Here is a 27,833-nt window from a genome sequence, read left to right on the forward strand (position 1 = left end):
ACAGGCTGTTTTTGAGAGGTTAAACCAGAATACATAGCTGGATTCCCTCTTTCTGTAAACAAGAGCTGTAGTTGGGAATCACTACCTTGCACCTTGGCCTTTTCAGACTTGGTCAACAAACCTGCAATAGATGGAAATTTCATATTTTTGATAACATAGAAAGCCTTTAAAAGCATCTTTCTCTAGTTTATGTAGCTGTAAACATAACTGCTCAAGAATCTTTGCCAACAATTCAAAATACCCTGCTTTCATTCTTCGATATGGTAAAATATATATATATTTTAATCTAGCTGATCCAGACAACTTTTAGGAGTGTACTTTCTTTTCAGACAAGGTGAGTTGGTTTGTTTTATTTTTGTTCAGTCAGTTTGCATATTTTAATCAGGGAAAGTCAACGCTTGTGGTCTTCATCTGATACTTGCCTTCAAGCTGCCACGGAGTCTGGTAGGAGTAGAATGTCGAATTCACTCCCAACAGAATCTGAGGCAGAATCCTTTCAGATCCTCACTTTGGGCTTTGAGGCCCAATTCATTCCATTAACAGCCTATCAGCTTAGGGCTATGTTCATCTTTACTGGAACATCTGCAAGCGTCTTCCAAGAGGGTTCTCCAAAGTGGGGTTAAAGACTAGACAGGTGAAGGCTTCCTTTTCATAGATAGATCTATATATGGAAAATAAAGTAGAAGTAAGTAAAAATATGAGATGTTATGAAAGAGCAAATGATTGTCGCAGGCACTAAGGCTGCTTCCTCCTCAGCTTGCGTGGGGGCACATTGCCCCCATGCTGCTCTCCCTTCTCCTTGCGGACACAGTGATACTTGGTAACACGTTTGCGGCACTGCTCACAACGAACTGCGCAACACCAGTGGAATTTGCAGTTGCAGCTTGACACCATTTCTGCTCGCTGTTCCTCCACAGCCAACCCACAGTCCCCACACAACCGCTGGCAGCTCCGTTTCTCCCACTTACTCAGGGCCTTGCCTCTCTTCAGGCACTCCCGGCCCTCAGTTCCCAAAAGACCCAAAGTCTTGTTCTCCAAGCAGTAGTCAGGAGAGTCTTCCAAGTGGACAAGCTCCTTTTTGGAGATGGAACTGAAGGTTTCTATTATGGCCCCTCGACTTGCAGCACTGTTGGCAGCCCCTTTCAGTATGTCCACTTTCAGTCCTTTATGGTACTTCTCCTTCAGGTATGTCCCCACTTCCCGAAACTCAGGGAGTTGCAGCCAGCAGGTCTGGGTGGTACAGCTGCCTGAAACCCCATGACATTTGCAGGTCCTCTTCATTGTCCCTTTCACAGCCTAGAGGTTAAGGCAACAACAGAGTAGAGGTCATGCAACAAAACTAAGGAACAAGAATGTCCTGTTTCGGCTCAACGCACAGAACCAATTGAGACCTTACCTAAAATCTGTCTTAATATCTAGCTAAAAGGAAATGCTTTGGAATTGTTTCCAGAAAGCTTTTTCAGAATTATGTACAGTCTTATCCAACAACTTATTTTCTTTTTCCAGGTTAAAATTATGAAGGGCTAGCATGCTGTGATTAGTTCTCAAAGCTATCATTTGGATTAGCCTCAGTATTTATTTAATCTTTCCTGTCAGGGGTAACTCTAGAAAAAAACCAGTTTGGTGGTAGGAAGTGGTAGTAAAGAATACAGTTACTGCAAATGGCATTTTGCTATATGCATTGAATACAATTATTCCACGTCCAAAAGCAAATTACGATGAATCGCTCAGACTTTTTGGACCTTTCCTGTGGTTTACAGCTGACTGGTGGTGTGTAGTATGAAAACTGCATGATGAATGTAGTATAAATCATGACCATGGAGAAATTAAGGCTAGCGAAATAGGGACCAGAGTCATCCTGAAATTGGCTAGCCATTCCAATAATACTGTAAATAACAAATAACGGCTTGAGATCTACATGTGGTCCATCAGCCATATCTAATTTTTTTTTGTTAGTGAAGTCTTCTTTCCTTCTGAATGGAATCAGGATTCAGTCCTTCCATGCTATGGGCTCCCATCTACAAGCTGTGTGATTAAGAAGTATATTTTGCTGGACAATTTTATGTTTCATTTTATTTTATTTTTTAAAAACCTGATTATTTCTGAACTTCTATTTTATATTCTCTACTTTAATGCCCATTTCTCACATATTTGAAGATATTTATAAAACATACATTGATAGTAAGATGGGCAAAAAGATGGGCATTTGTCACATGGAAACGGGGTAGCCATCATCATAAGTTTTTGTTTTTGTTTTGCATAAAGCAAGCCTGTAGTGAAAAAGAAAGATGACAGGATCTGACCTGAGGTTCCCCAGAACTCTGGGAGAACCCAAATACTTCCCACTAAATGAAAGACCTGGCAGAATCTTCTCTTCTTGCAATGGCATCCTATACTAGCTATTCAAACACAATACTTTAAGAAGCTCCGTTGGCTTGACCTCCACTTCCCAACATCACTGATCAGACAAACAGATTTGAGCATTAACTGAGCAGGGGGTAAAGCAGGAGGGGAGCTAGCTGCTGTCATATCAGCAGCACCTGCACATACCACTGGGGCTGTCATTGATGGGTGGAGTAGGGAGAAACAAGAGGTCAAGAGGGCCCACCACTGCCACTCCTTCCTCCAGCACCCTTCCCAAAGCACAGGGCAACTGCTGTAACTGGCTAGCCAGGCAGCAACCCGCCCAATGTCACCAGGTTAAGTGCCCTGAGAATGGCATAGCATGAGCTGGCCAAGGAAGCTGCTTGTGTAAGAGACACCACAGCCATCACTCACAGGACCCCCAGACAACAATGCATGCAGGTAGATGGGCAAGGAAGCAAGCGGCTCTGGAGCACTGTGTGTTGTAAGCACAATCAAATAAGAGGTTGGAAGGAGAACCATTTCCTGGTACTTAATGACAGGATCAGCCCTGTGGCAAGGAGAGAGAGAGAAACAGGGAGCCGTAGGGAGGAGAAAGAGAAATGAGTATTCCTGTGTATGTTTGAGGAGAAAAGTATTTTCAAGCCATCACCGCTTTGGGCAGGGAGGTTCTTACCACTGCTTGAATCCAAATAGCCATCTCTCTTCTGCTTAATGTAAGATGGACAGCAGTAGAGCAATTCCATCTCTTTAGCCATGTGCTTGATTCTAGTAACTGAAATTCCCCACTAACACAGAACTTGATGTTGATTTCAGCTGCTAAATGCTTCATTAAAAACTCACACATAATAAACATCTGAAGACTCTGACACCACCTTGCTTTTCCTGACTTTTTCCCTTGCAGTATATGGAAATGGGATTACCTTTCTGCCAGCTTCATTGTTATGCAGATTCATTGCTGCTCTGGCATCCTGCCCTGTTTCAAGGGCATCCACAAATTGCTTGGAAATGGCTTCCCCAAAGCCCACATTGTCACTGCAGCCTCCCCACAGCCATCCTTGGCCTCCTGAGGAGACAAATATGTCACCAGACCGTTAGATGGAATCCACCAATGGGTGTGCTAAGAACTACATCCGATTTGGATGAAGCCCAGAGTTCAAGGCAAGGAGACTCAGAACACATTTTCATCCTTCTGGGACCCAAACCCCATCCATTCCCAGTTGTGGTTTATCCTGAATTACTGCTTCTAAAGACCTGCTAGGAACAGGAGTAGCCTTCATCTTCCATTTAGCAAAATGCCCCAGGAGGGAGGGGAATTATCCTGGCAAAGAGGCCACCCCTTTTCTTCCAAACTGTGGGATATTATTTTAGGTGTTAGTTGTGTCCAGCAACGAGGTGGCAGCCCCTTTCATAGCACTCAAGCTTCTCCATTCCAGTTCGCTTCCTTTTTCTTCTTAGCCAGATGCTCTAGTCTAAACAACTAAAAAAAATGCAATGCAATGCTGAAATTAAGCTTTCTTGGGAGACAGAAGATTTTAATTTTAATGGGATAAATCCACAAAACAATTGTATTAACTTGTTTTAGCCAGAACAGATTCTCATTATAGCCAGACTAATGGTATTATTCCAGAGATTTAAAAAAATTGTCTGGAATTATCAGATCTTCAGTTTCCTACCCTTTTATAAAAGAGTGTTTCCCTTGATTTTTCTTCTCATTTCTCATCAAGGAGAAGCATTAACACAGTGTCTTTTTATCATTTCCTTCCTCACTATTCCTGTCTACCAAGTATTGAATTTCACTATTTATGCCTCCCTGCTCATTTGTCATTTCTCAGTGTCTGAAATTTTACCCCAGAACTGTCCGTTTAATTCTGCATGAAAATCAAGAAAGGTACTCCAAAATGTTTTTCAGTGAAATTTGGCCCATTTGGTCTCTTCCTCCTCCTCCTCCTCTGCATATTTCAACCCATTTTGTTGAAAAATGATGCAGCCATTTGTGCTTTTTCCATGCCAATCAATGGGAAAAACAGGGTCCTGTTTTAATAATATCTCCAGATCTGGTCAACAATCTGATCACCTTTATTGCCCTACACTGGGGAAATATCCTAAGTTATCAAACCATCAGGTAGGAGAAGAAAGGTGCAACTTTATTTCATAAAAAAGAATGATGATTATTGGGCATTAGCCCAGAAAGGAAAAAAAAGGCTTGGATAAGACAACTGGATAGATATAGATATCACCTGTATTTAACTAATATTCATATAATTAACTATAAACTACCAAGCAAGGTTACATCAGGTCATGTGCACATTGCTCTTTTGGAAGAGTCATACCAACTGCATTCTGCAAAGCCCTCCTCTCTTTATTTGCAATTAAGGGTCAGTTCTAACGAGCTTTGGACTAAGGTGGTTGTGCCAACTCATAAGGTTCCTAGAGTTTACTTCTGGAGATTTCTTCAAAGCTATTTAGTGCCTGCTTCTGTCTGCTTGCTTCATATTTTTCTCTTTATTAACAAGCTCCCTCCACATCTAGGATGGCTGTTTCTGAAGGACTCGGCCCTAGAAGCAAATTGGTGATGTCACTAATAATTGCTACCAGCCTTCCAGTTCATGAAGAAGCTGGAAACATAAAAGAGATTACTCTACTGGAAGTGCGGGAAAAGAGCTGGCTTTCAATAAAGAGGTTTTATTGGAATAAAAATAACTCAGGTTTAGGATCTGGTAAATTTTTAAAATGCCACCTGTAGATTCTATCATTTGCAGTTTTAAAAGTTAAAGAAGAAATTATTGACAGTATGCCTATCAACTACAGATTAACTCTAGGGTCATTTAGAATGTAAATCTTAGGCTATATTGAGAGTAGCAGCTTTAATTAATTTTACTCCAGTTTTACTTCACTGAACAGAAAGGTCTGGGGGGATGGATTAAGATGCACTGCAGGGTTAGCATCCTTACCCCAATATGAACCTCCTTGTGCTTTCAGGGTTCCTGATCACAGAAAGGTTCTAACTAGGACCATTCAAACAGGAGGCATTTTGCCCACACATATTCTTTTAAATAACACTAGGCTTTTGAATGTGTAATCAGTGGTTAAAATACATCACTATTCTCTTTCCTCTATTTTTAGAAAGACATGTTTTACATTCAAAACTAACTCTAATTCGCACCTATAGAATTCAAATTATTATTAGTACGATAGAAAGAAATCTACACAATTTGTTTTATGAGCTGTTTGCTTATTATTGATTCTTAAAATGAATACATTTTATAAGTTTTATCTGTTTCAGAAATTTCCAACCATTTGATTATTCATGTACAGATGATGCCAACATCTTTTTCTACTTTCTAGGTCAAGCAATGCTGGATGTTTCAGATAGATTCTAACTGGTGAACTTTAGTTGTCTTACATTAAAAATAATCATTGCAGGAGTACATATTAAATTATTCCCTATAATATGTAATCTTGGAAAATATAAGTTTTCCAACAATTAGGGTTAGGGCATATCACAAAGGCACTGAAACCTTTACAAAGCATGCTTACTAGGATTAGTTCCCATGTAGATTTGATGTTCAAAGACCTTTGTTCTTTTCAGAAATTCTGAATACATTCATTCAAGGATCTCCCTGCCTGCCTGCCTGCCATGAACCTACACCTTCTGGAGCAATGCAATTCTTCTGGGACAGGTCATCTTCTTACCTCTCAGACAAAGGAGCTCAACTGCTGCTGGCTGGTATCAGCTTCAACACTCGTTCAACTAACCATAACTTAAGACTGACTCACACATGAGCTGAGGATCAGATGAAGACAATGTCACAGGGACAGGCAGAATGAAGAGGTTTAGTATGGTAAGATGCCAATGGAGAAAGGCCCTAAACAGAGAGGAAATGTGCTGCTGAGGTTACTTCTTACCAAACTGTCCATTGCGAGAATCATCGCATCCACAATTGTCAAAGTCCCCAAGGCTGCAGTTCCGTGTCAATGTGTACATGACTCCAGCTGAGCTGATTGCATGGACAAAAGCTGTTTCTCGGTTAGCTGCGAAACAATGGCACAACAAAATAGCTAAAGAAACTGCAAGTTAGGACAAAATAGCAGATTCTATTATTTTTGAGCTTTGTAAGTCACCAAATGATTTTGTTTTCCAGGATCCAAGTCCTGGATCCAAGTCCACTCCAGGATTCATCTCACAGAGAGGAAAGTTAGTAATTTTCAATGAAATATACTAAGTGTTAAATTATTTATTAAACTGTGAGGGAACCAGCATATTAATAGTTATTTATAATAATTTTTAAAAAGAACTAACTCCCATTAATGCACACAAACTGCTTTCATGCTTCTCAGTAAAAAGCCACTGAAGAAAAAATGTTGCATATTTTTGACATTTTGTCTTATCATACACAATTTTGTCTTGAAAGAAGAAATATGAGCTCGCCATTCCTAAATTATCAGTGGCCAAATTAAGTGCCCCATACAGCTATATGATTACTTTTCCCAGTTAGTTAAAAGAAAGCATGAAAGCTTTAGGTCAGAAGACAATGCTGGCTGGCCCTTTCCCTGACAAGTGGCAACAGCTGAAGGAAAGCTGCTAGGAGAGGACAAGGAAGTTCTCAACAGGCTTTACCCTCAAGCCCTCTGGAGTGGCAGACACATTATGCAGAATGTAACATTTGCTTATTACCTTCACCAGGGTGGAAGTGAGAATGGAGGAACATATATGAATGCCGTTTTAATTGCCACATTACCCAAAACAGGTTAAATGTCCTGTTTAGTAGACTTTTGGACTACAATGTTCTCTTGAGTTAATTTGCTGATGCTCCCTTTTTTCCCATGATTCCCTCACCCTAGTTGTGTAAGGACCTAGGCTGTAGGCCCATCAAGTCCATCAGTTTGTGTCATACAGTGGCCAATCAAATGTATCCAGGAAGCTCACAGGCATGGACTGGGGAGTGACTGCATTCTTCCACTGCTGTATCCTAGCAGCTAAGGAGGGAACACATAGCCATCATATCTAGTAGTCATCCATAGCCTGTGATTTTGTCCAGTTACTTTGAAAACTCCCAGTGACCAGCAACACATTTACTGGCAGCGAATTCCACAAGGTGACATTTGTGTAAAAAAGAACAAGTACTTCCTTTTATCAGCCCAATATGTACTTTTAATGGAGTTACCCCAGTTTAATATTGTGCGAAAGGAATAAAAATGTCTGTCTGACCATATGATGCATGACTGTGTATACCTCTGTCCTGTTACCTGCTAAGTCTACCAGCTCAACGTGCTTCGCTTACTTACACTGAACTGTATTTGCCATTTTGAGGCCAAGTCACCCTGTTTGGATAGGAGCTTTTGAAGCTCTTGGAAATCCTATTTTGATTTTCCTACCCAGAACAGTTTGCTACCATCAGCAACCTCCCTTGTTTTCCCTTATTCCCAGACTGCTCATAAATAAATGTGAAAAAAACTGATCCCATTCCCTGAAGGGCCCCACTCTAAGCTTCTCTCCAATCTGAAAATTGTCCACTTGTTTCTGCCTTATGTTTCCTGTTCTTTAACTAGTGGACAAATTGCAGAGTACTTGATTATGGCTATGGACCATAGAAATATCTTCTCAGGGTAGGATTACCTGCAATTTAAAACAAACAAAAACTTGCTGGAAATAACAGTACCAAAGAACTAGCAGGCAACATCTTATTCCCTTAAGGAACTCTTATTCATCAGGCTCCAGCATAGAAATACCATGCTTATCACATAATTGCAACATAATTGGCTCGTGGCTAATGGAAACAAAGTCTCCCCTATCATTTTTCTTACCACTGCGAAGGCCTCCATGGCTAGAGAGTTGCAAAGCTCTCTCTGGACAGTTCCAACGATCCCAAGCAAACTGGAACTTGCATTCCTCAATACCGCTCTGTGCACCAGCTGCAACACTGCTGGAGTAGATGAGGTATGCCTGCAAGGGGAAGATGGTCAAAACAGACAAGGAGCTTCATCAACAGACAAGGTAAAAGTCATCAACATTCCTATTTTTCCAAAACAATTTTAGGCATTTATCCTTTGCTGGTATGAACTCAAATTTGTATCAAGAACCTGCAAAAATGGCTGTTATCAGTAGGATGGACTAGCTGAAAGGTGTTGATCTTCCTCAGATTTGCCCACCTGGATTCTTCTTGCATCATCAATCGAGGTTGAAACATAGTTGTGGTCTATACCATACCCCTTTCTAGGGTTCCTATCTGGCTTATACTATACTGCTTTATTAATGTATTAATTTAATCTTTTAAAAACCTAGTTTGTGCTTATTTTCCAAAAAAGGAACTCAGAGAGGCACAGTCAACAATATCAAACATCAAAACAACTGTCAATATACAGTCAATCACTCTAAGGGCAATTCCAGACTACAACCTAAGCTGCTTGGCCCTCTGTTTTTTAAACCAGCTTCAGAAATTTCAGCCTATATTATAGTGGCTTGGCAATGGGGCTGCGCTCATGTCTTTCCTTTGCTGTCCCAGATGTTTTCACATGTGGATGCATTCACCCCACCTTTACCACATTATCTAATGCAGATCCTTTCTACTCCCCCCCCCCCCCAGCTCTGCTGTTACGGTACCATTGTAGCTCAGATGCTGCAAAGATCAAAGCAATGGGGAATAGATTGTTGTTTCATTACAATGTAAGTGAAGGAAACTTTGCAGAAAAATACTGGTAGTTCAGTTTCACAGAAACAGAATAGTCACAACCTTACCTTGCAACCTGTTAAAAAAAATAATAAAGGGAGGGGAAGCTTCGTAGTACTGTGGACAGGGATTGGGGAAACAAGGGAGCAAGCCTCACCCAGCCCGGGCAGAAACAGGAAGGGCATCCCCTGGAGATAGAAGGATTGAATGGAGCATGAGCTTCTAGGGCTGAGGATAATTCATTGACTTAATGGGCCATTATTGGATCAATTTCAATATTATTTTTTAAAATGGCAGCTGCTAACCCACAGAGAATCCAGCAGCCTGGCAGCCTAGGACAAAATGGCTGCACAGGACATTGACCAACCACTGCACAGGGAAGAGGGGTGCCAGGCACTGCAGCCAATCGGAGCTGGGGCTGTTACTAGAGTGGATGAAGGCCTGGAGGCCAGCCGCTCTGGAGGACTTTCGTCAGAAAACAGCAGTTTAGAATAAAGCTGGAAAACACGGGTGTGGGGTGCATTTGCAATGGGCTGGGAGTGGGAAGAGGATGACCCCCTTTCTTCCTGCACTCAGGAAACACGGAGTAGCTCGTATGGGTGATGGGCTCTAAGAAAATTAACAGGAATGCATTCATAAAAATAACACAACTGGCCAAAATATATTCAAAAGCTATCAATTTTTAACCAAATATCTTACTGATATTTTGCACTCTCCTTAACAACAGAGTGTTGGCTCTGTGGAGTTTCCTGGCAAAACTGCTACCAGGTAGATGCAGTCAAGGAAGAAGCTGGAACCTGGGGCTTTATGAAGCCGGAGATCCGAAATGGGGTGCAGATACCACCCAAAGCATATTATGAGGAGCTTATCAGTGAAGGAGATCTCTTGGCCATTTAGGGATTTAAAGGGCCTTCAAATGAGACTGAAAACAATCTGGCAGCCCAGTGTAATTCAGTCAGTAAGTATAATATAGTTGAAATATTGGGCTCCCACCAGCAACCTACAGTAACAACTGATTTTGAACAAATTCAGGGCTATTTTCAGGACTGGCCCCATGTAGATTAATCACAGTAATTTATATTGAATTATCTGGAACATTAATTATTGTGGCAAGGGGTATCTTTCACAGGAACAGTTTTACCAAGAATGTCATTGTTTTTGTAGATGTTGAGTAGCCTGAGGATGAAGACTCAATTTGGGCATAGACATTCTCTGGACTGTCTCTAGAGCGTGGTAATTAGCTTCCTGTCTCCTAAATTGTGGCAGGGTGTGTGTGTTCCCAGTGTTCCAGCTCTCGCTAATAAAACCAGTTCCAACCCCACCACCAATGGTCAAGACTAGGTGAGGTGACAGATGGAATAAGTAAGGCAAAAGAGAAGAGCAGTCACAGCAAGCCACATACTCACAGGCGGCAGTGTTTGTGCTTCAGCCTGTCCCCAGTCAGATCGGAAACACGATAGATCCCTATGCTGTGGCTTCAGAAGGATATGTATACACAACGGTAGCTGAACTGATATAAGAACTGTTATCTTCAGGAACTAACCCTGCATTTGCTAGATGTTGGGAGCATAGTTTCCTTTTAAACCTTACACTTCTGTAACTGTTAACTGTTAACAGTAACTGTTAATAACCCTGAAGACATTCAGCTTGGTTGTTCCTCCAGGTCTTAGGAATAAGGTGGTTGTGGAGTCCCTAAGGTTTTGGTAGTGTGTAGTTTACACATCAGCTGGGCTTTTCTTTTTATATATACAGTACTGTACTGTTTTCTTTTTTAATTGTAAGCTGCCCAGAGTTGTTCAGAAGTTGGGCAACCTTGACATTAGTTAAATAAATAAGTAATTAGTTAAATAAATAAGTAATTATGTCTGTCCATTGTCCATAGTTTGGCCTATTCCTGCTCAAGTAAGCCTTTTTTTTCAGTTTGGAAATTAGTATGAACACTTGATACTGCCTGTAGAAAATGCTTTGTAAATCATGCGGCTGATGCTTAGAATTTGATGAAAACTATAAAGAAGTTAACATCTTGGTAAACTGCAGCCAGATTCTGGGGAAGGGGGGGTGTAATTAGTGTCAGTTGAGAGTAAATCTCAGTATTACTGTTTACAAGCCAATTTTCCTGCTGACATTAAAAGATTAATGGCAGAGACCTGTCCACAATTTAATTAAATTAAATAATTGAACACAGTTCTCTTCTTTAGAGCAAGAATTAAACAAGTGGGAAAAGTTTCCTTGCTTTTTGCAAATCAAGTTTGGCTCACAAATATCAAACCACAGTCCTGACCTTTATCAAATCTGGGAAGAAGGAAACAAACGGTCCAGATGATCTATGCTTCTTGGAATTAGAAATGGAGATCAAAGTGAATGCACTTACCTTGGGACCAGTCATCAGGAAATTATTCACTGACCTGGAAGGGAGAAAAGGCTTCATCAATGGAGAGCAGCAAAGGGAATGTCTGGAATTCCTCTGCACTGTTGCAGCTCATCCCCCCTTCACCCCACTTGGCCAACCTGCAGAGATCTCTCTCCTGCACCTGATCACACATGACAATTGCTTCCCATTAGCTAAGGCTCATAGGGACTAATCTCTCTATCCTGGTCCAGAGCCTGATCAAATATTGAGAAATGAATGTCTGGTTAGTTAGTTAGTTAGTTAGTTAGTTAGTTAGTTAAGAAAAACAGCTTAGATTTGCAAAAAGAACTGACAGAAAGCTGACTTGCTGACTCTACTTCAGGAATTAATAACCCTTTGGAATGAGAATTATAGAATTACTATATGAAACTGCAAGAGAATAATTTCTTCATGAATTATTCTGTTTGAATGACATTCAGTTACGCATTTTAAAAATGAGATTGTGAATTATGGTATGTTTACAGCTGAAGAAATCATCGTTCTTCAAAGGTGGTATAAAATTTAAAGCTCTCTGTATAGAGATAGAAATCTTTGAAACTGAACCACAGCACTGAAATAAAGCCCAAGAACATAATAGAAATCCCAACTCTTTATTTTTCTCTGAGTCAAACTTTCATATTTTCTTATGCATTATTACTACTCTCCTATGGCCTGGCCTAGATTATTATGTCTCAGTTTAATAAACTGATCTAACAAGGGTTTTGCTTACATTCTTCGTGGCAATTCATTAGAACTGTTTCTTCTAATATAAAGTTACTTGGCTTTTTTTTAATTGATGAAACTAATCATCAACTTTAGTCCTAGCCCAAATATTGAACAACTTTCAAACTGTTGTTTAATAACCTGGCTTGCTGCCAAACCAGCTAGCATAGTATCAGAGTTTGGATGAAATTAAAAATTATGGTTAAGTAAAGAGGTCTCGATTGATTGCTTCTGTAGGTAGGAACAACATTTCATTCATATCTGAGCCTATTATACTACAATCTGGCTGATGGTAATCCTGGTGGTAATCCACAAATCAGAATCTCCAGATCAGGGGGGTTCTATAGGAATATAGTCAAAAAGTCAAGATGGTGCCATGATGGGGTGATTGAAGCTCAGTCTGTTTTTTTATATGTGATGCACATTAAAAGCAGGCAAAGCTACAATCACACCACCACAATGCCATCTTGACTTCTTTTTTTTTTTACCAACCCTGTGGACACCCCTGCTTCAGACAGTCTTCCCTTTCTGCTTGCTGAGTACTGCCACCCACTCCAGCGTGGCCGGATGTACTTACACATAAAACAATTGACAATTAAGCAAAATAAATATACTTTTTAAAGTCACGGATTATACCGTCTGTTCCCAAAGCCATCCGTTTTAAATCAGAATAGAGTTTTAGCCCATACAATAAAACTTTGCCTTTCTAACATGCTAAAAGAAATATCCGTTTCTCATTAAGAAAACCATAATTAGTCAAACAATAATCAAACACATATTCCTTTATAACTGAAGAACTAGAAACAAATAACTCCTGACAATTACCAAGAAAACATTCAACATAAACATATTCAGACACCTCCTGCTTTTCACTTTTCACAAAGATTTTACTGTCATCTAGAAAGTTGTTGCAACAGGTCTTCCCCTTATTTTCATATTTTCTTTAAGAACTTTCATCTTTGTTGTAATCAAATGGAGACACCCGAATGTCCCACTCAGCATCAGGAATGTTCCATGTGGAGATACTTCAGATTTTCTCACAGTTCATTCCTCTAAACTTCTAAAATGACATACAGTATAGAAATAATCTTTCCCCCCCACAATCACATCCAGGCCAAAATGTAGACAAAGTGTCAAGAAAATTAAATACAATAAATAGAAGATGGCAAGAATAGCAGGAAGGATCTCTTCTGATATGTTCAAATAAAACAAAAAGGGAAAAAAATCAGGATACCCGCTCTTCAATGAAAAAGACATAATGCCTAATACAGAAACGCCACAGCAATTCAACTACTATTTTGATTCTGTCTTTTTCAACAACAACAACAACAGTGTTTGACCAGGAAATTGAGAAAAGCCAGATGGAAGGGCTTGTGATTCACAGAAATATCACCAGGGAATAGTTCTGTACTTCAAACATTTACATCTCCAGGACCAAAGAAATCACATTCATACACAAGGAACAAGCCTATACAGTGACATGAAGAATTTTTGGCCACTTTAATAAAACTGTGCATTTCGTTGAATCCCTAAGTGAATAGAGGCCTTCCTGTAAAATTTACAACCAGTACCTTTCTCAATCTATAAATGGTAAAAAATGACTAAAATAGCATTACTATCACAGATGTCTACTATTATTAAATACTGAGACCATGTAGAAGAAAGAAGATGCAACATAAAATATAAAACAACGTCGTAAATATTAATAAACATCTAAAAGAAAAAGAAAAGAAAACTGCTTCGTAGAAGCGATCTGAGCTGCAACATCTAGAAAATAACTGCAACTTAGCATTGCTAGCCCAGAGATCCTAGCTAGTATAGAAGAGGTGTACATACTTCAGGCTGTCCTGGCAGCAGACTGGCCTGACCGGTGCTGTTCTTCCCGTCAGCAAAGAGTGCTGCATGAGGCATGGGATGACTAGGGCTGGTGGCTGAGTCAACTCTTCCCCCTTGAACTCAAAAGGGCTTTATGAAAGCCTCAATTAGCCAAAGCTGGATGGGCAGAGGCCAACGGATGAGCCCATCTGTGGACAGCCATGGTCCCTCGAGTATTGCAGCTTTGAATTTAAGAGACGTAAATGAATTTTAGAGAAAACCTTCTGACCATAAACGTCATGCAGCAGTGGAACCAGTTCCTCACAGAGGTGGGGGCTTCTCTTCACTGAACATTTAAGTGAAGGTAAGAGATGTAAGAGATGCTGTAATTGGGATGCCCTGAGCCAGGGGCTGGTCTTGTTGGCCTAAACGCTAGGATTCTAGAGATAGAAATCATATGAGATACACTAATGACTATAACCTCTTCGGTTGCGCTGAAATGTACTTTGTTCTCATAAATGAATGCTTAATGGAGAATTACAAAATCTAAAATAGAAAATCTGGAAAATAAAGTTAAGGAACTTTTGAATACATATGCAAGACACTGGAACTATATAATTTTTTATGACAGCTCAATTGGGACAATTCCCTCTAGGTACTAAACAGTCGTTGAAGCAAAGCAAATATGTTGGGAGTGAGCCCAAGTATTGGCCTCTCGACTGAGCCAGCAATAACATAGCAATATCACTCTCTTATTGGGGATGCTCAGGGCAAAGGGTGTAATGCTTCTGATCTAATAAATCAGATTGTTTTTAATTTTCATAATCAATTTTATAATATTGAACAAATGGCTACTGAGGAATAAATCATTTTTAAATAATACTGCTCAGAGATAAGACATGACTACACCTTTATCACTTCAGAAGATAACAGATACTATTAAATTCGTGAAAGTAGGAAAACTTCCAGTTCTGATCCCTGTCCTATTGAATGGCATAAGACATATCTTCTTGTTGTGCAAGCTATCCCCTGAATTTTTGACAGTGATACAGGTAGATTACAGATAATATTACCTTTGATTATCCATGCTATACAGTCTGATTTCATAAAAGGGTGACAAGCCTTGCCTAATATTAGATTACTGTTTAATATTTTAGGTATTCAAGAAAAAATAGAATTGGCAGTAGTGATGTCAATGAACCCTCAAAAGGCTTTTGATATGGAGCAAGTTTGGGGCAAAGATGGATTTCCTTCTTTTTTATTGGATTAAGATTTGGCATTCTAATTCTTTGGACATGGTTATCACAAATGATGATGATGATATTTTTATCCCACCTTTTTATTTATTTATATATATATATATATATATATATATATATATATATATATATATCAATGCAGCAAACATATCTAATTCTCCTGCCTCCTATTTTCCCCACAACAACAACCCTGTAAGGTGGGCTGGGCTGAGAGAGAGTAACTGACCTAAAGTCATCCAGCTGGCTTTCATGCCTAAGGCAAGACTAGAACTCAGAGCCTCCTGCTTTCTAGGCCAGCGCCTTCACCATGGCACCACAGTGGTTCTCAAATGCACTACAGTAATTTCCTCACCTGTCAAAGATTTCTCATGGAACTTTTCGCGGAACCATAGAGTTGGAAGAGACTGTACAATAGTACAATATATTAATTATCAGTTATTTGGAGTAAGTTGCATATATTTTCTGTATTTCTCAGTTTTAATTTATCTATGGAAAATTCTGTATGGAGAATTACTTGGTGTGTGAATTTTTTTTAAAGATCTTGGAATAATTGTCCCAGGAAAACAGTCTAAACTTTGTAGATGTAAATATTTTAAAATGTTGATCTCAGAGTAATACAGTATTGATATACAATAAATAGATGGTTTACGATCCTAAGAGGCAACTAAAAATAAAATTACAAAGTGCCACAGAAATGCAGAGAATTATACTGTAATGGGAAGAATGAATGATGGCTGGGGAATTCTGGGAGCTGAAGTCCACATATCTTGAAGTTGCTGAGGGTGAGAAACACTGGTTGATATGGTATAAGCAGAGAAATGTTAGCATATGGAAGGCTTTGCTCAGGAATTGACTGTCCAACGGCATTCATAGGCTCAAAATGATGAAAGCAGTGTCATGGGGGCAACTTACCCCACCCTTTGGAGCACATGCATGATGCATGTAGAAGAGAGGCAGGGCTTCCACTACAACACTGCCTGCATTGCACTGACACCCCCCACCCCTTGCAGCTCCCCTGCGGCTGCCACTGTGGCTGACCAACTTGTTTAACAAGCACGTGAAGACTCCATCTGGGTCTGATTATTGGAAGAATGCTCTCACTGTTCTCCTTCTTTAACAGATGGAGTGAAGACTGAATGCAAAGACTGCAGGGGGATTAGTTTATTAGGTCACCTGGGATGGTGTTTGGCAGAATTTTGAATGAAAAAGTGGACGAGTAAAATTTGAGGAATGCAGCAGACAATCAGGGAGGTGTGGCCCGGATGTTCGTTCTTCAGCAGGTCATTCCGAAATGTATGAAAGCAAGAAAAAAATATTTATAGATATGTTAGATGATTTCAAAAAAGCATATCATTAAATGAATAGGTTGGATTTTATGAAATAATTTGCATGAATATGTTGAATGTTCAGGAATATGGTAAGAATTTGATGGAAGTAAAGCATGCCTAAGAATAAATGAAATGTTTACCAAATGGTTCGGCATTGGTCCTTAAGACTAGGAAGTGTGGCTGTATTAATGGATAACTGTATCAGAAATGAAATTTACTCTGTGTATATCATATGATGCCTCTGCCTACACACTTAGGAGTCATCCTCATGACCCCATGACCATGCCCCAGAAATTGTTCTGATATAACATGTCTTCCAGCCTGTGTCTTCATCTCATTCCTGCCCACAGCTAACACAGCGTAAAGTTGCCTTCAGTTGTTGCTGTTTTCAACTAGTATTTCTCACCTCCTGACATAATTTTTGCCCTAGATGTAGTTCAGTATGCTTTGTTAATAGTGTAGCTGATAAGGTGGTACTAAAACTATTGTTCCAGAGAGAGACAGAGACAGAGACAGAGAGAGAGAGAGAGAGAGAGCGAGAGAGAGAGAGATCTGTGCTGCACAGAAAGCTGATTTATTTGCCAGTTTTTCATCACTTCTACATCACCATGGTCTCCACATGGGAAGTGGGGGGGGAGGGAAGCTTCCCCCTATCCAGCTCCTCTGCAGATCTAGACCTGCCGCCTTAGGAGGTAGCAGGAACCCAGCTGAAGCTAAAGAGAAGGAGAAGGAGAAGGAGAAGGAGAAGGAGAAGGAGAAGGAGAAGGAGAAGGAGAAGGAGAAGGAGAAGGAGAAGGAGAAGGAGACATGAGAACTTTCCTTGGTTTACTTGGGGCATGGGGAGGCAGTGGAAACAGTCCTGCTCTTCCCGTGTGTTTGGGATCCCAGGACAGGAATCCAAAGCAGACACTGAAGGGAGGAAGGCATTGTTTGGGACCCACTGAGTGGTTTGTGTTCTTACAGGCTGAGTCTCTCCTTCCCCCTCTGCCTGTTCAAATTCCTGTGGAATGTCCAATGAACAAAAACACCATGGCAAACTTTATGGGAGCAACCCAGTACAGTCTATGTACCAGAATTATTCTCTTTTCTTATTCCCCCCCCCCCTTTTTGGTCATGACTTCTCATCAGCTTCCATGGTACCTTTCCTGGTTTCCGCATGCAATCTTTAAGCTGTCTCCCTCCCACTTTCTTCCACAACTTGCTGGGCTTGCCACAATTTCCATGGATGCTGTCCCAATAAATATTTGCCACTTCTTCTCTTCCTCCTTCTATCCCCCCATGGTCATCATTTTGCAATGCACTCCTTAGCCCTCTCTATTCTTTCTCCAGCCCCAGATCATCCAGTGTTTGCATGAACTCCCAGCTGATCAATTTTTGGACACAAATTTAGTGCCCTTCAAAAAGGCATTGGGCCTGGGTTCAGACATAGCCCAGCTGACAGGTCAAAGCCAGAGCCATACAGGAGGAGCACAGGGGGAACCGGGAGAGCAGGAGTTTCTGCAGGGTATGGCCAAAAAATCAGGATGGCAGCCACAACAGTGCAAGTGAAACCTCTCCTTGAAGCTGCGGTGCCCATAAAAACAGACAGAGCTTCAATCACACCAATCATCATCTTGGCTTTTTGTTACCATATATGTGGACATCCCTACAAGAGAAAGTTCTCCCAATGCTCTTCTTTGGCCCAGTCCATCCTCCAGGCCTGGGACCTATTAGTTGCGCCACTTGACAGATGTCTAACCCCACCATTCAAAGTACCCACCAAACTTGCCCTATCTCATCCCATCACACATTAAACAGAACAACTGGTGGTTGCTTCTCCTGATTTGAGAAAAATGAAGCCAGCGTTATCCAGCAGTCACTTTCCTTAATTTATTCCACATTAAATCTGTACAGACTGCCCCACTTCCTGGCCCCATTACTGAGGCAAAATAGAGCTTGGCCATCAGGACAGCAAATTTGATAGTGGTCTACTTTTCTGGTGGCTCAAGGACTGGTGGATTGTATTTTAACATGGTATCCTGGCTGTTTCCTTAATAAAAATCCAGAACTGATACATGCAAATGCTGTCAAATTGTTCAAATAGGATTTTTTTCCTTAAATATTTAGTCAGAATCTGCTTTCTGTAACTTAAAAATATTATTCCCCTTTCTACATTTTGGAATGAGAGACAGTACTTCTGTGTGACATCCTTTCAGGCACTTGTAGAGCCTTTCATCTTTTTTCTAAATATATCCACTTCTTTCCACCTCTTTAAATTGTAGTCCTTTGGTCATCTGCATTGCCTCTTTTATTTGTGCCTGTTGCAGCTTGCCTGAATCTTCACAAAGGATTTTGCCCAGAAATGGATGCTGTTCCCAAGAGTATGTCTGACAAAGGCAGAATAAGATGGGAAGTTGTGAGCTGCCCAGAGTTACACTCCTAAGATGGGTGGCATCTGCCGTTCTTAGAGCCACACCAAAAGCCAGATTCCTGTTTACCGTATAATCAACTATAACTCCAAGATTCTTTTCACTTGCCCCAAACCTTATACATCCTCTGCATTTGATTTCTTTTTCATAAGTGACATATATTACATTCTATTAATACATATTCTAGCACGTTCAACCCATTTCTCTACCCTATCAAGATCATTCTAAATTTTGTTTCTGTATTCTTGTGTTAGCTATGCCACGCAATTTTGTATCATCTGCATATATGATAAATATTCCAACCCTTAATAAAATGACTGAAGAATACAAGGCCCCAGACTAATCCCTGGTTCACTCCACCTTGATAAGGATCTGTTGATAAACAATCTTTGAGTATGGTTTTCATGCCAACTGTGAACTCACCTAACATGCAAGCCATCTACCTAATAGTCAAACAGAAAGTTAGTTATCATGATGACAACTCATTTGCTAAGATCATCTGCACTTGGTTTTAGCTTTCCAGATACTTTCTCTACAAATACAATGAGCTCTTTTTCCACATCTTATGTATTTTTTTATTTTTAGGCCTTCTCTAATCTTTTGGTGCAATCACATTGCTTTCTTTTGCTGACTCCCATTAGTCCATTAATTTCAATTTTAACTTTCCAAAAATTGTCAGCAGCTGAGGAATTGATTGGGGGAGTCACACAAAAAACCTTGGAAAAACACTGATGGTGCTCCCATTAGTCTTCACCAACAAAAAATGATGTGTTCCACCATGAAATTGTAAAAGTTGAATGAAGAGGCAGAATTGAAGCTTGAGACTGACAGAATCATTGTCAAGGAATATTTCTTTTTTAAAAAAATGAGCTTAACTATCAGGAACAGATTAATTGTACCCTAGGGGACTACAGGAACTAGCTGATGGTCTGGCTTAATTTCTATTATCTTTGAAAAATCTTGGACAACTGGTGAAGTCCTGGAGGAGAGTAAATGTTTTCCTATATTCAGAATAGGGAAAAAAGGAAGATCCAGCAGCAAACAGATCAGTTAATCCAACCTCAATACTCACCTATTGTAGAGGAGATCATAAAGAAATTGATCTGTAAGACAGGTGGCAATTACCAAAAATATGCATGGATTGTCATGAATAAGTCTTGCCAGGCTAATTTTATCTCATTTTTTAAAAACTATGGGAATTATATAAGTATTATATACCCTGATTTCAGCAAAGCATTTGACAAAGGACCCCATGACAGTTGATTAGCAAGCTAGTTAAGCGTAGGCTTGATAATAGCAATTAAGTAGATACAAACTGGGTCAAAAATTGTACCCCAAGAGAGCTATCAGTGGTTCCTCACTGAAGATTGAAGAGATGCCACAATGATCAGTCCTAGGTCCTCTACTCTTCAATATTTTCTTTAGTGTTTTAGATGAAAAAGCTGGAGGGAATGCTCATGAAAACTGCAGTTATACAAAATTGGTGGCCTAGCTAACACCCTAAGAGTCAGGAATAAAATTAAAAACAGTTTTGATAGGTTGGAAAAAGGGATGAAAGTAATAGAATGAAACTTGACAGAAATGATTCACTTAAGAAACAAAAGATAGAGACATATAGGATGGGGTGTGGGAACCAGGTTGGGTAATGGCATTTAAAAAATAAATTAAACACTTCATTTTGGAATGGAAATTGTAGTCAGTTGAAAACTGAATATGAGCCAGCTGAGTGATGTGGCTACCAAAGAGGCAAATGCAGTTTTAGGCTTCATCGACAGAAATGTAATTCCAAATTCTGAGAAGTAATCATTGCATTCTTCAAGTACTTTATCCAGATCTGGGCATCCTACTTTAAGAGGGGTTCAGAGAAAATGGAAAAGTCTCAGGGAAGGATAATGAAGATGATCTGAGGACTAGAAACTAAGCCCTATGGGAGAACCCTTCAGTATGTTTAGTCTTGAGAAAGGATCACTGAACATTCTTTAAATTACTGGAACAATGTCCCATAGAAGGAGGTCAGGACCTGCTGTCTTGTTCCAGACTGCATTTAAAGTATAATAAAGCAGATTCTGATTTAAAGTTGCCTTACTGTAAGAGCAGTTCAACAGAGGAACCAATTACCCAGAGAAGTAGTGGCCACTCCTTCACTGGATGTGTTCAAGTGGAGGCTAGACACCCCTCTGTCTCGGATGCTTTAATTTAAATTCCTGCACTTGGGGGGGGGGGGCAGAGCTGGACTCCATGGCCAACATGGCCCCCTGCAAAGTTAGAGTTCGATGATTGTATAATTAATGTAGCATTTACATAAATCCTTATATCCTCACTGGCTTGATCCTACAAGGTAATTGCTATAACTTTTGATTATTTGGTGCAAAAATGCACTTTAATTATCATTAGGATATTTTAATAGTATTAAATAATGTTTTAGTGAGTCCCAAATTAAGTCTAACCATTGTTCTCAGTTATGCTGAGGAGCTAGCTATGGCTTTTCACTGAATGTTCCTTTAAATCATTTTTGTTTTGTTTTGTTTTGTTTTGTTTTGTTTTGTTTTGTTTTGTTTTGTTTTGCTTCTCAGTTTGGTGAGAGATATTTATTCTTTTCAATTTATATTGAGAGAGTGGCATTAGACAAATCTCATTTACACATATTTCAGATTTAGGAAATGATGGGGGAGAATATTCCAGATTCTTGGAGCAGGGGGTACTTTTTGTTGATAGTACCAGATAACTATTTGACTAAGATGCTCATTCATGTTAAACACTTTTTAAGGGACAAGCTTTAATTTCTTAAGCAACACTGCAGCTGTGTAAATGGTACATGTAATTTATCCCAATAACACAGGCAAAATCACAAGAATCACTGCCGGAATTATCCTACGCTTGAAGAACATTATACCAAGACTATTTTATAAATTCCTATATAGTTATCATCTGATTTTTAAATGCTTCTCAGGAGTTACTGATTTCATTTAGCTACACCAGATATTTCTATTTTAAAAATAAGAAAAGCCTAATTCTTTCCCACTCTACCAAAAGTCTAGAAATTTCACTGATTTGCTAACCAACATGTTTAAAAAAAAAAAAAAAACAGCACAAAATTTGTCCACTGATTAATTTGTCCCCCTGTCTTGATGAGGTACAGTTCCATAGATATATATCTATGTCAGTACATATTAATCTTTAAGACTACTGGTAAGATTTTAATTTATTCACCTTCTAAATTATGATGACTTTAATGATCTGGTATGACAAAGAATGCATTCTCTGACTTAGGGATTCAGTCCCTAAGATTATGTTAGGGAAGTGCTTGGAGGAGTTCATATAAGGTCTACCTCTTTTATAAAGGTCTTGATGAATGATGCATTTCTGAAACTGATAACATTTGCATTTTGTTGATACTTTTCCTAGTGTTAGCTTTGTTGAACATATCTTTATAACTGTTTTGATGTAACTACTTCAAAGTTGTATTATACCACCATCCACAAAGAAGATGTAAGATTTCAAGACGTGGAAAAACTACAGAAAAGTAATGCTAAAAAGCCTTCAACTTTTGGCAGGCCGTCTTTTTTGGAGAAAACCTATGATGTGTATCTTCTGATTTCTTGCTGTTCACATCCCTTCAGAACACAGGGAAGTGCACTGTTTTCCTATCAGCTAAGCTACACTAATTCAACTCCTCTTCCTTTTCTGTGCCCCCCCTCCCCAGAATAAACTTAAGTTTAGTAAAGGGTTGAAGAGTAGGTTTCTGTCATGAATTAACCTTGGCACTGACACAAATGGACACAAATTCTTTCATATCGTTCATAATCTCAAGAATTTATTTGAGAAGCATTCATAGAGGGTAATGGGGAAGCGAGGGGAAAGATTACACCCATCAACCACACAACATCAAATCAGTTAACAAATAATAAAACTTCAACTGCAGAGGAACATTGACCAAATAATGGAATCATTTTCTTTTAAAAGACAATATTATCATTCTAAAGGGGTAATTAAGATCCCTTTCCCATGAAGGGATCCCTCCAGTTTCAACTGTGCTTAGAGGGCTGTAGCATTAAACATTTTGCTATCTATCTATCTATCTATCTATCTATCTATCTATCTATCTATCTATTTATCTATCTATCTATCAAGGAAGCTTGCTAAGCTACAAACTGAGTTGCAAATTCCAGTGGATAGAAATGGATCGGTTCTGGGTCATATATGTTGTATTTACTTTTTAATCACCTTTTTAGGCTGCCCATTCAAACAACCCTGGACAGCATACAGATTAAATGCATAAAAAATGAAGCAACGATCAAACCATAAAAAAGAAAAGATGTCCAAACAGGGAAACAGCCAACACTGTAACAACTTCAGTGAACCCACACTATGCCTTGGCCCAACGCCTAGGGAAAGAGAGGAGAGCTGGGGCTGTTTAAATGTAGGTGGGGAGGGGGGCTCCTTTATCACGAGCATTGGGGTACTGAATGAGTAGAGACTGGGTTTACCCATGATCTGACTTTTTATTTTTTTAACACGTTCCATTTGGTAGGTATCCACATAATAAGGAAGGAATTAAATTACATGGTAGTTCCTTTCTGGTGTGGCAACCTAGCCACAGTCCATGCAGTAAAACTCAAAATAGAGTCATTCCATGTGAGTTTTCTATTTGCCTTTGTTGAGGTAACAAGGTTTGGAGAATTAATCCCTAATCTAAATAAGATTTATCAGGATGGATCCCCAGTACTAATGAATGGGAGAGGTCAGATGGTATTGCTCTAGTTGGTTGGATTCGCCAGCCTTCACTCACACACACACACACACATACACACTCACATACACCATCACCACCATCACCACTAAATGCTAGGTCATTAAACTACTGCTGAGAAACCTTTTATTCTTCCATAGAAATGGCCAGAAAGAAGGAACTATCAACTATGAACAAGGCACACAGGACTGCTAACGGAGGCACTACTAAAACTCGTCCTGTTAGCAGGATGGAAACTCAGTCAACTAAGGGTCACAAATGGATAAATTCATCAATTTGGAGTGGCAGACAGAGTCCATTTTTCTTCACAGATTGCAACCTGTTCCTGAAAAATCTGGCCACTAATCAGGGATACCATTGTCCAGCTGGTGTGAGTGTAAGGCACCAGGCAAATCTGATCTTTCAACAAGCTTGTGTATTCTGGAAGAATTGGACTTTGGAGTGGGGGGAACTGCCTGGCCAGTGGAACAATGCAACAAGTCAAATGTCAGCTGGAGATGTCATCTGCTTGCAGTTTAAACTGCCTTATGAAGTTGCACAAGGCATTAGTTTCAAGAGTGTGAAACTAATTTTCACACTCTTGGAGACAGTTCTGGAGGAACAGCCCAATTTGGATCTCAGGAACAAAGACTGGGGAATAGCCCTGTAATTTTTCCACACCAGAAAAACATGATCAGCTCAACTATCCTTTACTGTTTAATAAAGATTGCAGCAGCAGCTGCATTTCCTCCAATATTAGTGTTTGCCTTCTTATTATGGCTCCAAAGCATAAGTTGCAGGTACAAACATAAGGTTTTATATAGGGATTCCTTTTGATACTGTAGCTCAGGGGTACAAAACAGGAGGCCCTGGTCCCAACAATCAGATGAGGTCCAGAATGTCGTCTCTCTTTAGCATTGTTGGCAGTGAGGAGTTAAGGAGTAAATGGATGTCTTTAGCCTTGTAAAGACCCTAATTTCTCCCCTTAAAAAGCTCCTTTCCCTCCCTTTCAGAGTGTAGCCCTCAACATTTATTTATTCATTTATTAAAATTTATACATGATCCTAATCAAAGACTCTGGGTGGCACACAATTATTTAAATTCCAAGTACACAATCCATAAAAATAATGCATAACAAATGAATTATTTATTATGCCACACAAAAACTGGCATGAGAGACAACGGCCCCATATATTGCCTTTCCCTGTATCTAAGGCTTACTGGAAGAACAGCATCTTAACCAAGTTCAGAAAGATTAAAAGAGAGGGGTCTGCCTGACTTGGATGGCAAGCTGGAGCAGCCACGGAAAAGGGCTGAATTCACCCTTCTACTCTTCTTGGACGAGTGGGGAAGGGAATCTTCAGCACGCCTTTTCAGCTCACCCATACCAGATAGGCAGCTTCCACATGGAGGAGCTGATCCTACAAAGAAAGACCTGAGCCACGAAAGACTTCATAGGAATGACCAGCACCTTGAACTAGACCAGAAACCAACTGGCAGCCAATGCAGGACCCACCCTCCCCACTGCATGGGTCTTCTGGTGGGCAGCTGCATTTTGCACCAGCTGTAACTTCCAAGTTTTCTTCAAGGACATCCCTGTACAGAATGAATTACAGCACTCCTTATGTAAGATAATAAGAACAGAAGTCACTATTGCTAGGGTGACCCTTAAGCCGATAGAAGTTGTGTACCCCTGCTAGGGTAGATCCTCCTGTACTTACATGCAATTCTCTGGAATTGTGGATTGCGCTTAAAATTTACAATTACTACTATAGCAGGGCTTATTTTTCTTGTTATAATAATTCTGGAGTCCTTATTAAAAATAAAAAGATTGTTTTACATGTCTTTGCATTTAGTATGTAGTGAGATCACTGTTAAATTAAGCTGTCAAAAAGGTTCAGTATGTAACTAACTGGAATAGACTTATTCTCCTGTTTAACAAACTACTAACAGCCATCACCAACTTGATGGCAATAATCAATCAATTAATCAAAATAACTGACAGAATGGCAAACAGAATCGGTAATGAACAGATCTCTCCCATTGGAGAGACAGTTAAATCTCAGAAGGATGGAAGGGTAGCAAACAATATCAAGTAATGGGAAGGGAAAATCAAGGACTTCTGTCAGTGAATTTATTTCCCTTATGATAAGTTCAGTGTTACATATTTATAAGAACTTACACCAGTGAACAATTGTCCAATAAAAGGTAATATGTTGCTTATTATTTTTTATTGTGTTTCTTTATTTTTGGACATCCTTTCCAGAAAAATGTTTCAAAACCCCATTTTATTTATTCATTCCTTGTTAACAGTTTCATATTATATTACAAAGTTAAGGAGAAAATATCAAAAAAGATCAAATGAATTGACTCTCCACTTATCTAGAATGACCAAGTTTATCCAGATCATTAATCTAAGAATGATAAGTGGAAACTTATGAAAAATAAGCCAGACATTTTGAGATTAAGAAATGCAATGAAATTTCAGAAATGTATCTCTTATGATGCGTGATCTTTCCCTTACAATTCAATTATTAGTCTAAGAAGCTGTGACCTCAATAGGTTCTTACAAAAATCAGTGGCACTGAAGTTTTTGTCCAAATTGGGTAATGTGATACCTGGAAAAGAGATTATGGGTGAGTGCTACAGCTTGGGAACCTTCCAGTAGAAGATGTCCAGGCTAGTGAACCGTTCATCTTGAAAGTGAGAAGTCATGTTCCAGAACCATTGTAGGTAATTTTCTTGAGTTTCCCCAATTTATCAAAATATTGACCTCAATAAAGGGCTGATGATGAGTAGTAGCAAAGAACAAAAGCACTTGATTCTGCACAATTGTTTCCTGTCAGTCTGTCTATAGAGTAAAGCAAGAAACTCTGATTACTCACCAAGGGTGGCTGAGATGGAAGAGGGACACAAGGAACAAGGTGCCTGGATAACAGCCAATCCGAAACATAATCTGTCTTCCAAAAAGAAAGAAAGAAAAATAAAGTTTGTGAAAGCAAAACATAAAATTTGGGATGTTATATGATTGATGGAAAGAGAAACAAACTAGAAGAAATGTAAAATGAGATTCTAGCTTCTGCTCCTCGAGTGTGGAGAAATTAAAAGACCTAAACTATGCTGGAGGACAATCAATCCTGAAGTGCAAGCAAAAGGGATTGGTGAAATGGAGCCACTGAAAGTTGTAAGAAGAGATTATCTTCTTAATTAAAGATTTCCCCCCCTTCTAAGTGTTTCAGCCAATCAGAACTCAAGTGCCAAGAGAGAGACTGAACTGATCAAAAGAACACCCCAGGTCCCTCAAAGACAAATGGGCCAACAAAAGGATGGGGGGGAGTAGAGAGAGAGACAGAGAAAGAAAGAAAGCAAATATCTCCAATAGTTCCATGGCTGCAACCTCCACTATCACAACATCCCAAGGGCATCTTGGAAATACTTGTACATATCTTTAATATTTTGCCTTTAAGGCAGCTACTGTGTTTATGTGAGCACTTTTGTATGAGCAAGTGAGATAGACTTGGAAAGGGGCAACATAAGGCTGCAAAGAAAGATTGTAAAAGAGAGAAGTGGTGGATTTACAGGTCTCCCTTAGAATGGTGGACAGAAAAAGAGCAGGCACCAGAAGGGAGGTGATTTAGGATATTCTTTCTGGTTTGTTCAGCCCTGCGTTTGGGGAGAAGCAACATTGGAAAAGGATAATATTAGCATGGGAGGAAACCATATTTTGCCCAGCTCCCACAGTTTAGGCATTCAGAGCTTGGGGCAGCATGTAGAAAAAGAGCTAAACGAATATATTCCAGATCAAGTATCATGCAACTCAGTGGAAAGCTACTTCTTATTTCTTTTCTTAAAAATATGCTGGGATCCATATGAAGAAGAGAGGCTGCTGCAATTAAAAGACATTTGTGATCAGACCAGAAAGCTCTGCATTCATGTTTTTTAAGTCCTTTTCTGAAGCTCAGAAAAATCTTTGCCTCTCACATGTCTGCTGCTGAAGTGCAACCTGTCTGAGTACATCAAAGAAGGAGAACTCTTTGGTGGCTACACATACCAGCCTGTGGGATAGAAAGGGATGGAATCAAATGTTGGTGGGGCCAACACTTGATGGAGGTCAAAGGTGTCTGCAGGGTGTGGTCAAGAAAGTCAA

General features: G+C 39.6%; 1 protein-coding gene across 1 annotated transcript; it reads right to left on the bottom strand.

Annotated features, from left to right (window-relative positions):
• Positions 1-735: 735 nt before the first annotated feature.
• WNT8B (Wnt family member 8B) lies at positions 736-26,639 on the bottom strand. Its single transcript, XM_007426155.3, has 6 exons — positions 26,572-26,639; positions 11,407-11,440; positions 8,173-8,311; positions 6,274-6,399; positions 3,288-3,430; positions 736-1,296 (listed from the first exon to the last, which is right to left on the bottom strand). Exons 1-6 carry the CDS (start codon positions 26,637-26,639, stop codon positions 736-738), a joined length of 1,071 nt encoding a protein of 356 aa, XP_007426217.2.
• Positions 26,640-27,833: the final 1,194 nt, after the last annotated feature.

The sequence above is a fragment of the Python bivittatus genome, unplaced genomic scaffold (assembly GCF_059951505.1).
Source record: "Python bivittatus isolate LINGU-HERP-01145 unplaced genomic scaffold, Pbiv_v1 ctg000400_np1212, whole genome shotgun sequence".
Lineage (NCBI taxonomy): Eukaryota > Metazoa > Chordata > Lepidosauria > Squamata > Pythonidae > Python > Python bivittatus.